Raw genomic sequence first — 15,495 nt, 5'->3', positions numbered from 1 at the left:
AGAACTGATAACAGCGGCGAGAAACACCGCTTTAATTTAAATGAATGAAAACCGCTTACCTGAACGAAAACAAGCCGGCCTCCAGCGGCGAGAACACCGCCTCGGAGAGCTAATCAGCTAACTCCACCGAGCGAGAGCGCTCAGCTTAACGGAGTAACAAATCAACGAATATAGCGACAAGAGAAAAGAATTGGTGGACTCAACGCAGTTTCTTGGAGGATGCGTAAGCACAGCCCCAACCCTACGGGTAACGAAACTAACACGCGTTTTGTCCAAATTCCAACTCGCAACCTGCAAACGCGAGAAGATGCAAGAGAGGTCACTTCCTGGGTTTACCGGTCCTTTATGCCGGGGTCACGGGGTGACGTCACCCAGGTCACACGTGACTTTGTTGTTACTATTACTCGACCTGCACGTTCGTGTGATGGATATCCATGTGCTGAAAGCACCGCCTCTGGTGGTCAGGAGAAACGAAATAGAACTGTATGGATGTGCCAGAAGCCAACATACAGTAAAACCATGCATGCAGGACATTCTCAGTCAAAAGGGATTAATGATCCAAAAGTGGAGTCTGGTCCATTAACATAAGAACTTATTGTTTGTTTGTGTACAGCAAACAAGCAATTTATTAAAACCAAGAAGTTCACTTCAAAGAAGTGGGTCTAGAAACCACTCAGTGGGATTAGATCCTTACATGTTAACAAAGAAGGATTTTTTCCTACAAGTTGGAAAATTACTCATCCATTGAGTTCCCCGACATCTCAAACTACATGGTGCTGCAGACATCGATCGACACGGACAAACCAATGAAAACCTGGAAGAGCATGGAGGAGTACATTTTATATGTGGCTGGGTTAAAGATCTGGGGATCAGGACACTACAAGATAGATGGCGGTAGACGGATCTAAGTGCAGGAAGAGTGTTTATTAGCAGGCGTGATATTTACAAAAACAAAAGCAGAATCATAAAACAGAGTATTTAAACAGTGTTATAAACATGGCTAGAAACAAATGTGACCGTGATAATGATGATACTTTGCAAAGCCTCTGAAAAGTGCGTCCATATCTGTGCATGCCGATTGTGCTCAAATCAGCGTCAGGTGTTTCCCGTAACGACCGGGTCCCAAGAGTGCACACGGTGCACTCTGTGAGCGTGCGCAGCCTCTCGAGTTGTGCCAGACTCAAGCGCGCAGAGGCATGACAGTTAAGTGTTCATCTGCTGGGTGACTACAAGTTTTAGCTCACGTGTATATCACCATGCATCGCCGCCATAACGTCTCATTTTCATCAATAACCCATCGCAAAGCATCGCGAGCTGTAGTGTGACCGTAGCTTAATGAGGCGGATGTGACGTTGGATGCAACCCAGCAATTGTACCCTACTACGAGTAAAAATTAGCTTCAACTTGGAAAAAAAAAATTGCGGCCCACTAGATAGCGCTTCACGGCCCACTAATGTGGTTAAGAAACACTGCTATATGGTATATGTTATTTACACAGTATGTTATTTACCTAAATTAAGCCTCATACTGCACTCCTTCCATGCCATTGTATTTCATTTGTTTTCTTGAAGGATAGACATTTGTCCCAGTTTCATTTACTTTCATCTCCAAGAGAAGTGCAGGGCTTTTTTTTCTTGGCAAAAACTCAGACACCATGACATTTACTTTTAAAAGAGATTGAAAATAACACAGATACCTTTGATTTTCTGACCTGAAAACCACAATGAAAGAATTGAACATGCTGTAAAGCTTATGGAAACAACTAGGTCAGTGTTGTTTCCACCAAAAAGCAAAGTTTATAGGAAAGCGACTTTAAAGCAGTAGCAACATTCAGTGGAAATGGAGCTTTAGTGGAACAATTCAGGGAGAAAAAAATGTGGAATTACTGCTAGTGTTCTGATATTTCCAGACATTACTCTTGAACCTGAAAGAGTGAGAGTAAGTGGTTTATTTGAAGGCTCCACTACGAAGAAATTGTATTAATTTATTGGGTTGGAAAGATTTAGCTCAGGGAGATCATACTGTAGCCTTGCTTGTATGGTTCCGCTTAAATACTTGTTTGCAGAGAAAAAACTATCTTCATCACCTTCCTATTGCTCTCTGAATTGTTTTATTCGAGATGTCGCCATTGATTGTGGCTTTCTTCATTTTTATGGTTTTAGATCAGTTATGTCCTTACATGTTTAACAAGAAATATTATTTACAGCACAGCATGTGGGGCCTCTCAAAAGATTGACTTTTGCAGTGTGTGTGTGTGTGTGTGTGTGTGTGTGTGTGTGTGTGTGTATTTTGCCAGACCCTGGCCTCGTGACACATAACTCACTTCAATTTACAGAAAATGAAATCATTTCACGTCTGCCTCACTGTCTGCTGCTTGTGTTGTTTGTTTTTTGGTTTTGTAATTTTACTCACTTTAACAGTTAAACAATACATATCTGCAGAGCAGGCAAATTGTTGTCCAGAACAGAAAGTGCTTAGTGTGATTTATTGTAGGCTGTTCTGTACAGCTTTTACATGGTTTACATCTCCAACATCATTGTTCTCGCTGTTTCCATCTGGCAGTTTTTTTTGTTGACATTCACTCAGTCACACTGTTGGCAGTTCAGAAATGTTAACAAATGGCTCTAAAACCCAGCCAGGCTGCTGGTGTAGGATAGCAACTGGCCTTTAGAGACAAGAACGGTGTGGCTTAGTCAGTGAGACTGTGTGGCTGCTGTTAATTATGCAGAGGAGCAGATTACATCATGTTTGAATTGATATATATGTTATTTACCAGCTGGGAGGTCCGTATCGTGAAATACCGTGACCGAGGTCTTGAAAGTACTGAGCGAGGCCCTCTGGGCCAAGGTCAGTATTCAAGACCGAGGTCATGGTATTTCACCATACGGACCGACCTTAAGCTGGTAAATAATATATTTATTTTTTTCTTTACCAAATTCTAACAGAAAACGAGAGCGCCCGAAAGGGAAAACCGAGCCGAGGCGAGCCGCGCTGCCATTTTGAATCCTCATTCACGGCTGCAATGCAAATTGCTTCCTCCTCGGTATACAAGTGCACTTCCATGTCAAGAAAAAAACTACATTTTGCCGCCTATGTAGTCCCCTATTTATACAAAATTGAGTCATTCAGGATTCAGCCATGTTTTTGCTCAGCGTTAGCAACAGTTTTTAGCTTTCTCCTGAAATGTTTTCTTTTATTTCTTCTTCCTCAGGTTAGTAAAACTCGCTTTCGCTGTGAAGACTGTCGTTATCACTATCCATGCTGTAAAATTAGTGCTATTCTCCTGAGAAAAGCTGGCAAAAATTTACAAGATTTTTGATAATCTTATAAATAAATCTTATAAAAAAAAAAGATAAATGTTGACAAAAAATTCTACTATGTTTGTTGTTGTTGTGAACGAGTGAGTCACCAGAGGTCCGTAACTGGGTTCCATAACTGGGGTCTGTATTGTAGGATATGGACCCGCTCGCCAGCCAATCAGAGCGCAAGATTTGATGGAAACCGGACCGCGAAAAAAATAAATACAATTATTGCGTTTGTAATTTTAGCATGTGTGTTTGTAATGTAGTAATGTAATGTAATGTGTACGTTCTTCTGATGCCTGTGTGGTTTTCTTCTCATGTCCATAACCATGCCAGTAGGTTGACTGGTTATGCTCAATTGCTTCGAGGTGTAAATGAGTCGAATGCATGTGTGCAAGGTTCCCTGCAATGGAGTAGTTTCCCATACTGAAAGTTTCTGTGACAGGCTCCAGATTCACCATCACCCTGATCAGGTTAAGGTGGTTACTAAAGAATTTGGAAGAGTTTATTTTAAGAGCTCTCTGCTACTGTCAAGGGGGATTTCACTGAAAATGATGATGACAAATCTGATTCACTCCAAATTAACCCCAACCCCTAAGTTCTTATATGATTCACTAAAATGTGTACAGTGAAAAGTATTATGTTCATACTTTAGTAAAACCCTAGAAAATATGAAACCATGGGCTTATTTCCATTTTTAGTGACATTTTAATTCCCTTTCAATGCAGTTGAAAAGGAACTGAACCCAGTGAGCTTAGACTGGTGTGTGTTTAGACTTGGTGTGACAAATTGACTGGAGCCAGGCATTTGGATTTGTCGATTTTCCAGTTCATATCTCATTTGCATGAAATTCAACTTTTGTGTCATATCCACCTGTCATAGAAAATGAGTGGTTGCTGTGTTGTTTGCCAGTGAGAACATGGGGGTAAAAGAAAGGGGCAAAGCTGAGAAGCTCAGAGGAAAATATAAACAAAATCCTGACATGAAGATACAAACAAGATTCTTTATCATTGTGAATTACAGATTTTATGAATTATCTGGGCTATATGACAAAATATTGATACTCACTAAAAAAAATTATGAATTGTAAAATGTTCAAATTTTTACAGATTTACATTTCTTTCTGATTTTCTTCATTATTTTTAACTTAAAACATTATTTTTAAATATACAGGAAAGACTATAAAATAAAATTGTGTATAAATGTGCTACAGGAATGCACATCATCTTCTGCTACCCACACCTCTACATAAGCTGAAGTCCTGCCAGTCTAAAGTCTTGTGTGTGACCTGATGTATGAGTGTGCTTAATTGAAAGATGGGGACATTAAACGTACTGCATGTTCCACCTGATGTCCTCTGTGGGCTCAGGTGACACTGCTGTTGTGTTGTGCTGTTTAATTAACTGCTTCTGCAAGCAGAGAGAGGTTCGTGAGGAGTTCCTCTCAGACTCCCTTCAGCTACTTTTCCATACTTTATCTTCAGGGTATTCACTCCCCGAGCTCTGTTTTATCAGGATAAGAGTGAGGGGAATTACATAACAATACTGTGTGTGTGTGTGTGTGTGTGTGTGTGTGTGTGTGTGTGTGTGTGAGATTACACACACGAACTGATGAAGTCTTGGGTTTGGTCAGTACTGCTTAGATTTGTTCAGAATACATACAATACAGTATTTTAACACGTGTTATGTAAAACCACAGGTCCAAAGGGCTGTATAAAATTGGAAAATGTCTTGCCAAATGCCATGTGTCATTACCTGTGTAAATGTTTGGGTGAGGGAGTGTAGAAGAAGAACATTTGTGAAACGCAATGCCTAACATTTAGGTCACCTGCCCAGCATGGTTAGAGTTAGTGGTGATAACAGGAAGGTGTGTGTGTGTGTGTGTGTGTGTGTGTGTGTGTGTGTGTGTGTGTGTGAAGGAGCACTGTACTGGTTCTCAAACCCAATTCAAAAGACCCCATGCACTATATATTTTTTAAACGTTTCCTTGCACACCTTGTAATGTTCATTACCTCCCAATCACAAACATATAGAAGAACCACTGGCATAGGAATGTGTATTTACATTACTATGTAGATAAAGAAATGCTGTACAACCTCACATAGAGCTTCACACTCTGCTGATGCCATTGTATTTTAGGACAAGCGTATGTTGAACTAATCCCACATACACACATGTGCCTGCTGTGGGTACAGCACTGAAATAACCACACGCTCTCAGAAATGGCCAGAGCGTTCTCAGCAAGAGTATGAAACCTTGTATACCGTACCGGTATATGAAAATGAAGCTCTTGGCTGTATGCTCTCAACATATGAAACCATTATTAAAGCTTATGCACTGCAGTGATATGAGTACTTTACATTTAAATAATAAACTGAGGTTTGGAAGAAAAAAAAAAAACGGGTCCCTTCTACACCAGAAAGATACTAAAGCCAGTCTAATTCCTTATGCAAGATCTCCACGAATTGTGGAGTGTCTGATCAGGAGCAACAGTCTGTTGGAGTGCATCTGTGTATCAAGCTGCTTTTCCATGTTGGACAACAGACCTCTCAGCAGGTTGTAAATAAAGCCCATGGAGCAGATTCTGCATGTTTTCAGTCCACCATTTGTTTTGATCTAAATTCTAATTGATATTGATGTGGAATTTTCAGTCGAATCAGTTCTCAGCATTGCATTTATAAATATACATTTTATGGAAAAAATGAAGAATATAAGTAGCCTAACACACATGATGCACAGTGCCTCAGTGTTTATTTACAGTATTTGATGAGCACATATGGTGAGAGTATAAGCAGAATTTCACAACAAAATTGAATGAATTAACTGTGTTCTCTGTTTTTCTAAAGGCCATGTACATGTTCTATGCCCTGGCCCTGGTGTGTGATGACTACTTTGTACCATCCCTGGAGAAGATTTGTGAGGTGAACTATTTCTACAATTAAGAAAAACAAAAACCTAATGACTAGTGAGAGTTTTGTTTTCATTCAAGCATAAGGCATTGTCATTATTTGTGGTCAGAACGGGTATATGGTAGGCCTGCATGATAATACCTATACGTATATTGTCGATAGCCACTTCATCAATAGCAATAAGACAATTGTTCTATAGAATGTTTGGTAGTTTCACTATTATATCCCTTGATAATGCTACGATAGTGCTACGAGTGACATGCAAACAGACTTTCGTTTAACAAGTGTGTTGTTGGGTTGCATCATTGACGTGTGATACAACAGAAACAGCGTGGAGTGAGAAAATGAGCACAGGTCTGCAATATACTAGTGGTAGCCGGCAGAAAGGAGCGGCATTACCTGCCAGCACAAAAATGTTTTACTATGCGATTTTGTATCGCGTTGGAATTTGCTGCACTCGCACGGATTGAAATCTGCTCTGCTTGCGCTGCTTAGTTAAGCATGTACGCTATCTATTAGTGACAACCACAGGCCTGTAATGTAATGTAAAAATGACTCTTCTTTTTATTTTGTTTGCTATTTCATTTTTTTTTATTTACAAAGAAGGAAAATAAACACAAAAAAACAACAATGGTCTATTAACTTGTGTTACAGACATGAAAATAGAATGATCAAATGTACACCGAGTGTTATTGTCTATTTTATAATCAGTTAAGTACGTTAGCAAAAAGTGCTGCTACAAAGCTGAATGCACTGACTGTCATGGTAACGTATGTCTACAGCATGAAAGCTTTCCGTTCATGTGGTCAGCTGTTTGGCCAACCATTCCAGCACAACACAGTTCCTTTTAGCGATATAGTACATTATGTACATTACTATTTATCTGTCGCTCACAGAGTATTCTAGTTCTTCATACGTATTTGCTAAAATGAGTCGCCAGTAGGGCTGTAACGATACACCCAACTCACGATTCGATTCGTATCGCGATTTTTGACCCACGATTCGATACGCCCACGATTTTTTTTCAATGTTTTTTTTGAAGTAGTAAATTTGACTTATTAACATTTACTTACTTACATTAACTATTTAATAACAAATAATTCAGACCACTGCAGAGAATGAGTAATATGTATGCAAAAATGAACAAATGTATATCCAAACATTGTTTTATTTCTCAAAATAATACTGTTGAGCCGGAAGCTCTGTTTTTTCGGTTCTGAAAAAGTCATTTTTCCAAATCGTGTAAATCCGTTAAGATTTTTTTTTTGGGGGGGTGGCTCTCTCACTGTCTCACTCTCATGAGGCCAATGATTTTCTGTGATCGTGGAAAACAGATGGAAATTACGGAATTTTTATGGTGAAACATTGCTCGCGTGTCAAAATGTAACTGCCGCAGAAGGCTTCCGCCCAAGCAGACATGCCTTCAGTGTTGCCAGATATTGCTAACGTTTTCCACCCCAAAATATGTTCAAAACCAGCCAAAAAGCACCTAAACCTGCCCAATCTGGCAACACTGCATGCCTTTCCGGTCAAGTGATTGTGATTGGCTTGTGGCACACCTAGCCAGCCAATGAGCTGCTTGTTTACAGATTCGCTCCCTGCGTCGCAACCAGAATGGCGACCGCTTAAAAGAAATGAATGCTCTGCCAGTGGCGAGTGTGGACGTTGCGTGACTCGCAGAAGATTGTCGCAGGTCGGTGAAAAAACGACTTACTAATAGATATAAAAAAATAAAAGTAATTTAAGTAAGTTTAAAATGTAATTTAAATAAAAAGTAAAGTATTCATAAATTGAAGTTTGGAAGCGCCTCTGTTTTTGGGCTGAGGAGAAGTTTGAAAGGATGTACCGCGATTCTGCCTTCTTGTATCGCGATACGGATCGTGGCTCTGCGTATCGCGATTTCGATTTCGATACGCATATCGTTACAGCCCTAGTCGCCAGATATATGTTAGCGGCTGTTAAAATTCCTGGCAGTCTACCCAGGTAAAGTCTGTTTGTGGGAAACACTGTAGACAATGAGAAAATTGTGGAGAAAACTAAGGTGTTTAAATTCAAAATAGAGTGGTTAAATTCAAGCTTTTTTCTCCTGGTAATTATTAAAAATAGGCCATTAAAATTACCAATAATTATTGATATTAACTGAAATTAAACATTTTATCTTGTTAAATTTTCAGCTACATCACCCAGCCTGAGTATACAGTCATTGATGGAGTACAATGTACAGATATGAAATATGAGGAATTTTCCAAACCACATTTGTCCAAAATAGTGCTAATCTTTTAATTTTTCTGTCTTCAAGCAAAGCCTTAAATGTTCCATTTCCTACAACCGCTTTAATATCAACAGGCTACTTTGCCTACTAACTTAAAGGTAGACTGCCTTTCAGATTTTTCAAGTTTAGGTCATAAAAAGAATTTTCCCTGACACCCAATTATTTTTGTTTAGTGGACTGAAAGCTACTGAATTCGAATCACAGGCTTCCAATTTTATTAGGTTTATTAACAGAACAATTAATGAAATTAGGGCCACGTGGCCCTAAATTCTGCACTATTTTTTCCTGCTTCACCATGACCCAATTCAAGATACTACGTCAAGCATCATGTGGTGGGCTTTCCTCGTTTGCACAAGGCATTGTGGGATACAAATTTGAAACAGGAGAGAAAAATGGAGGACGTGAGTGTGCAAATGAAACGTGAAAGACTGACTACAGTAACGGAAAGTGAGAAGAAAAGACTTTATGTTGCAAAGGAAAGGAAACGCAGGACCGAACTAATAAATATCAGTGGTCAGCGAGCACCTCGGTGTGATCAGCTGTTTGTTTCGTGACAGAATGATGTAACTGTCAGTGCACGGTCAAGGTAAATTTGTAGATGGCAGTAATGCAACACTGTGGATGCCAGCTGCCGTAAAACCCAAAAGAAGAAGAAGGTGGTAAACCTGTGCATGCGCACACAGACATCCTCTGTCTGCTTGACTGCACAAAGCGAGCGATAGCTTTAATATAGCTGAATTATTTTATCTGCAGCAAACAAGAATGAACTCGGTTGCAGCCAGTAAAAATGAAACAGAAGGATTATATATAATTAGTCCCATCATATAATTAACATAATCAATAGTAATTAAACACCAGACCCTCCCAAAAAGATAGTAATGGGTCTAATGAAAATACCAAGACTATTTGACTCACACCCACATTGTGTCTTATTACAGTATGTACAGTTGTGCTCATAAGTTTACATACCCTGGCAGAATCTATGATTCTTTGACCATTTTTCAGAGAATATGAATGATAATATAAAAACATATTTTCCACTCATGCTTAGTGGTTGGGTGAAACCATTTATTGTCAAACGACTGTGTTTTCTCTTTTTAAATCATAATGACAACAGAAACTACCCAAATGACCCTGATCAAAAGTTCACATACCCTGGTGATTTTGGCCTGATAACATGCACAGAAGTTGACACAAATGGGTTTGAATGGCTACTAAAGGTAACGTCCTCACCTGTGATCTGTTTGCTTGTAATCAGTGTGTGCGCATAAAAGCTGAGTGAGTTTCTGGGATCCGGACAGACTCCTGCATCTTTCATCAACCACTGACGTTTCTGGATTCTGAGTCATGGGGAAAGCAAAAAATTGTCAACGGATCTACGGGAAAAGGTATTTAAACTGTATAAAACAGGAAAGGGATACAAAAAGATATCCACGGAATTGATAATGCCAGTCAGCAGTGTTCAAATTGTGATTAACAAATGGAAACTCAGGGGCTCTGTTAAAACCAAACCACGGTCAGGTAGACCAACAAAAATTTATGCCAAACAGCACAGAGACAAGCCTCAAAACTTCTGGAACAAGGTAATTTGGAGTGATGAGACCAAAATTGAACTTTTTGGCCACAACCATAAACGTTACATTTGGAGAGGTGTCAACAAGGCCTATGATGAAAGGAACACCATTCCTACTGTAAAGCACGGAGGTGGATCGCTGATGTTTTGGGGATGTGTGAGCTACAAAGGCACAGGAAACTTGGTCACAGTTGAAGGAAAGATGAATGCAGCACGTTATCAGCCAATACTGGAGGCAAATTTGCACTCATCAGCCCAGAAGCTGCGCATGGGACGTACTTGGACGTTCCAACATGACAACGATCCAAAACACAAGGCCAAGTCAACCTGTCATTGGCTATAGCAGAACAAAGTGAAGGTTCTGGAGTGGCCATCTCAGTCTCCTGACCTCAATATCATTGAGCCACTCTGGGGAGATCTCAAACGCGCAGTTCATGCAAGACAGCCCAAGAATTTACAGGAACTGGAGGCTTTTTGCCAAGAAGAATGGGCAGCTTTACCATCTGAGAAAATAAAGAGCCCCATCCACAACTACCACAAAAGACTTCAGGCTGTCATTGATGTTAGAGGGGGCAATACACAGTATTAAGAACTGGGGTATGTAAACTTTTGATCAGGGTCATTTGGATGTTTTTTGTTGTCATTATGATTTAAAAATAGAAAACACAGTTGTTTATCAATAAATGGCTTCACCCAACCACTAACCATGAGTGGGGAAAAAAGTTTTTGTGTTATCACTCATATTCTCTGAAAAAAGGCCAAGAAAGCAAAAATTCTGCCAGGGTATGTAAACTTATAAGCACAACTGTAATTTGCTATGCCACTAATTTTATTGTGTTGTTTTTGTGTGTGTTTGTTTCAGCGCCTCCATCTCAGCGAGGATGTGGCTGGAGCAACGTTCATGGCAGCTGGCAGCTCAGCACCTGAACTCTTCACCTCTGTCATAGGTAAAATCTGCTGCTGTCTTTCTATCACACTGTTGAAGCTTCTGCTCTTAATGATAACATGACTAACTGGATTCAGTGTGTGACTTTAACTGTGCTATAAACTCTCCTCCATATGGCTAGGAGTGTTTATCACCAAGGGAGATGTAGGAGTAGGAACAATCGTAGGTTCTGCAGTCTTCAACATCCTGTGCATCATAGGAGTGTGTGGGATCTTCGCTGGGCAGGTAAATGGGCCATTGTGTATATATTTATATTTAGGTTTAATTATTTGGCAGATGCTTAAATCAGGTATCCATTGTAATCCGAGAATATAGCGATTAAAGTGATACATGTGCAGCAAAACTGTGTGCACAACAATTGACCTGAATGATGCAGGATGGAAAATGGATGTAGAGCAGAGTATAACAGGATTGGACCAAGTGAGAGTACACTGTGGAGTGATGCTGTTCAAACACTCATCATGAAGTAGTAAATAATGAATCATACACTATTGCAAAATGAACAGAATTAATTTGCCAAGTGGAGCACTTAACCATGAACAAAACAGGTCATCAGTCACCTCAAAAGGTAACAGCACAGCAAACATAAACCCCGTGTCCGTAATCACTATATTGCTGGGTTTCGGTCACGTGACTTTTCTTAGCGGTTTTACCGTAAGTGAAATAGCTGGTGGTCTAAACGGCCGCCATATTGCAAACAACTAGCAATAACTTATCAGAGTATGCTCGTAATCTAGAAGCCACTGCTCGCTTTAGATACAGTGCTCAGCGTAAATGAGTACACCCCCTTTGAAAAGTAACATTTTAAACAATATCACAGTGAACACAAACAATTTCCAAAATGTTGACAGGACAAAGTTTAATATAACATCTGTTTAACTTATAACGTCAAAGTAAGGTTAATAATATTACTTAGATTGCACATTTTTTCAGTTTTACTCAAATTAGGGTGGTGCAAAAATGAGTGTCCACAACAAAAACTACTACATCTAGTACTTTGTATGGCCTCCATGATTTTTAATGACAGCACCAAGTCTTCTAGGCATGGAATGAACAAGTTGGTGACATTTTGCAACATCAATCTTTTTCCATTCTTCAACAATGACCTCTTTTAGTGACTGGATGCTGGATGGAGAGTGATGCTCAACTTGTCTCTTCAGAATTCCCCAGAGGTGTTCGATTGGGTTCAGATCAGGAGACATACTTGGCCACTGAATCACTTTCACCCTGTTCTTCTTCAGAAATCCAACAGTGGCCTTAGATGTGTGTTTAGTCATGTTGGAAAAGTGCACGACGACCAAGGGCACGGAGTGATGGTAGCATCTTCTCTTTCAGTAGAGAGCAATACATCTGTGAATTCATGATGCCATCAGTGAAATGCAGCTCCCCGACACCAGCAGCACTCATGCAGCCCCACATAAGGACACTGCCACCACCATGTTTCACTGTAGGTACCATGCATTTTTCTTTGTATTCCTCACCTTTTCGATGCCATACAGTTTTGATGCCATCAGTTCCAAAAACATTTATCTTGGTCTCATCACTCCAGAGTATAGAGTCCCAGTAGTCTTCATCTTTGTCAACATGGGCCCTGGCAAACTCTAGGCGGGCTTTTTTGTACCTGGGCTTTAGGAGAGGCTTCTTTCATGGACGGCATCCATGCATGCCATTCCTCTGCAGTGTACACTGTATTGTGTCACGGGAAATAGTCACCCCAGTTTGGCTTTCTACTTCTTTAGATAACTGCAGCGAACTTGCATGCCGATTTTCTTCAACCCTTCTTATCAGAAGACGCTCCTGTCGAGTTGTTAACTTCCGTGGACGACCTGGACGTCTGTGTGAGATGGTTGCAGTTCCATCTTTCTTAAATTTTTGTACCACTTTTGCTACAGTATTCTGACTGATAAGTAAAGCTTTGCTGATCTTCTTGTAGCCTTCACCTTTGTGGTGTAAAGAAATTATTTTCTTTGGGGAATTCTGAAGAGATAAGTTGAGCATCACTCTCCATCCAGCATCCAGTCACTAAAAGAGGTCATTGTTGAAGAATGGAAAAAGACTGATGTTGCAAAATGTCGCCAACTTGTTCATTCCATGCCTAGAAGACTTGGTGCTGTCATTAAAAATCATGGCGGCCATACAAAGTATTAGATGTAGTAGTTTTTGTCGTGGGGTGTACTCATTTTTGCACCACCCTAATTTGAGTAAAACTGAAAAAATGTGTGTAGAAATAGTTAAGGTGGGTGGAGCACAGAAGCATGGCAAGGGTCCAGGTTGGGGAAGAGCACCCTTTCTCTGCTCTCCCTCTCCACTTATAGGACGCGGTCACTGGGGAAGACACACAAACACAGATTAATTCCCGTCAGGTGCAGTGATTCTGCCACTTACCTTCCCTGACTCCGCCCTCCATTCACAGACCGACACTTGACCACGCCCCTGCTGCCACATACCCCCACCGCCTGACTCAGGCTGGGGAGCCATCCGGCCTGCAGCTGACTCCCCCCCCCCCAACGGGAGAGGAAATCCGCCATGATCTTCTGTGCCCCTGGCCTGTGGACCACCTCGAACTTAAACGGCTGGAGTGCCAGATACCAACAGGTGATCTGCGCGTTGGCATCCTTCATGCGGTGGAGCCACTGCAGGGGCGCGTGGTCCAAACAGAGGGTGAAAGGGCGCCCCAGCAGGTAGTAGTGAAGGGCGAGGACCGCCCGCTTGATGGCGAGGCATTCCTTTTCGATTGTGCTGTACCTGCCCTCACACACCGACAGCTTCCAGCTGATGTACAGCCCTGGGCGTTCCTCCCCATCCACCTCCTGGGACAGAACAGCCCCCAGCCCTCTGTCCGATGCGTCTGTCTGCAAAATAAAGGGGAGAGAAAAGTCAGGGGAGTGTAACAGTGGCCCCCCACACAGTGCAGCCTTTACCTCCAAGAAAGCCTGCTGGCATTGCTCCATCCATTGGACCAGATCTGGTGCTCCCTTTATAGTGAGATCAGTCAGCGGGCTGGTGACGTCCAAATAATTAGGTATAAACCTATGATAGTAGCCAGCCAGCCCCAGGAACTGTCTCACCCCCTTTTTGGTCTTGGGCCTCGGGCAGGCCGCAATCGCTACCGTCTTATTAATTTGGGGATGCATCTGCCCATTGCCCAAGTGGAAACCCAGATACCGTACTTACACCCGTCCAATCACACACTTCTTCGGGTTGGCTGTGAGACCTGCTCGCCTCAGCGACTCAAGGACGGCCCTTAGGTGTTCTAAGTGCCATGGCCAATCATCTCATCTCATTATCTCTAGCCGCTTTATCCTGTTCTACAGGGTCGCAGGCAAGCTGGAGCCCATCCCAGCTGACTACAGGCGAAAGGTGGGGTACACCCTGGACAAGTCACCAGGTTATTACAGGGCTGACACATAGACACAGACAACCATTCACACTCACATTCACACCTACGGTCAATTTAGAGTCACCAGTTAACCTAACCTGCATATTTTTTGGACTGTGGGGGAAACAGGAGCACCCAGAGGAAACCCACGCGAACACGGGGAGAACATGCAAACTCCGCACAGAAAGGCCCTCGCCGGCCACAGGGCTCGAACCCGGACCTTCTTGCTGTGAGGCGACAGCACTAACCACTACACCACCGTGCCGCCGCGGCCACTCATTACTGTAAATAATAACATCATCCAAGTAGGCGGCCGCGTAGGTGGCGTGTGGGCAGAGGACCCTATTCGTAAGCCGCTGGAACGTAGCGGGCGCCCCAAACAGTCCAAAAGGAAGTGTGACGAACTGGTGTAAGCCAAATGGTGTGGAAAAGGCCGTTTTCTCTCGGGATAGTGGAGTCAAGGGGATCTGCCAATATCCCTTTGTCAAATCCAGTGTCGAATAAAAATGAGCCGTGCCTAGTCGATCGAGCAACTCGTCAATACGAGGCATTGGGTACGCGTCAAATTTAGACACCATGTTGACTTTTCTATAGTCCACACAGAACCGGACTGACCCGTCGGCCTTGGGAACCAAGACCACCGGGCTGCTTCAGTCACTGTGGGACTCCTCGACGATGCCCATTTCAAGCATGGCCTCGAGTTCTTCCCAAACCACCTTTTTTTTCTGTTCGGGCAATCTGCAAGGGCGGCTGCGCACTACTACCCCTGGGGGCGTCTCAATGTGGTGTTCTCTGAGGTGGGTGCGGCCAGGCAGGGGCGAGAACATGTCAGAAAATTCTGTCTGCAACTGGGCAACCTCTGTGAGTTGGGTCAGGGAGAGGTGGTCTCCACAGGGGACCGGAGCGCTGGGTGATGTCAATTTTCCTTTTTGAACCTCCAGACCCAGCTCTGCCTTCTCTGGAACCACCGACACCAACGCCACAGGGTCCTCCTCATTCCAAAGTTTTAACAGATTGAGGTGGTAAATCTGTAACACCCCGCCCCTGTCCGTTCGCCTCACCTCATAGTCAACGTCCCCGACTCGCCATGTGACCTCAAAGGGTCCTTGCCACCT

At 42.3% G+C, this 15,495-nt stretch overlaps 1 protein-coding gene across 2 annotated transcripts in view; it reads left to right on the top strand.

Moving 5' to 3' along the window:
- slc24a3 (solute carrier family 24 member 3) overlaps positions 1–15,495 on the top strand; it is a 214,649-nt gene that overhangs the window by 162,542 nt on the left and 36,612 nt on the right. For both annotated transcript variants that reach the window (XM_060926057.1, XM_060926059.1), the window contains exons 4-6: positions 6,148–6,222; positions 10,918–11,002; positions 11,123–11,226. In XM_060926057.1, coding sequence (XP_060782040.1) covers positions 6,148–6,222; positions 10,918–11,002; positions 11,123–11,226 — 264 coding nt within the window. The remainder of the gene's footprint in view (positions 1–6,147; positions 6,223–10,917; positions 11,003–11,122; positions 11,227–15,495) is intronic.

The sequence above is a fragment of the Neoarius graeffei genome, chromosome 7 (assembly GCF_027579695.1).
Source record: "Neoarius graeffei isolate fNeoGra1 chromosome 7, fNeoGra1.pri, whole genome shotgun sequence".
NCBI lineage: Eukaryota > Metazoa > Chordata > Actinopteri > Siluriformes > Ariidae > Neoarius > Neoarius graeffei.
The sequence above is the reverse complement of the archived record's forward strand: the minus strand, read 5'-3'. Positions and strand labels throughout refer to the sequence as shown.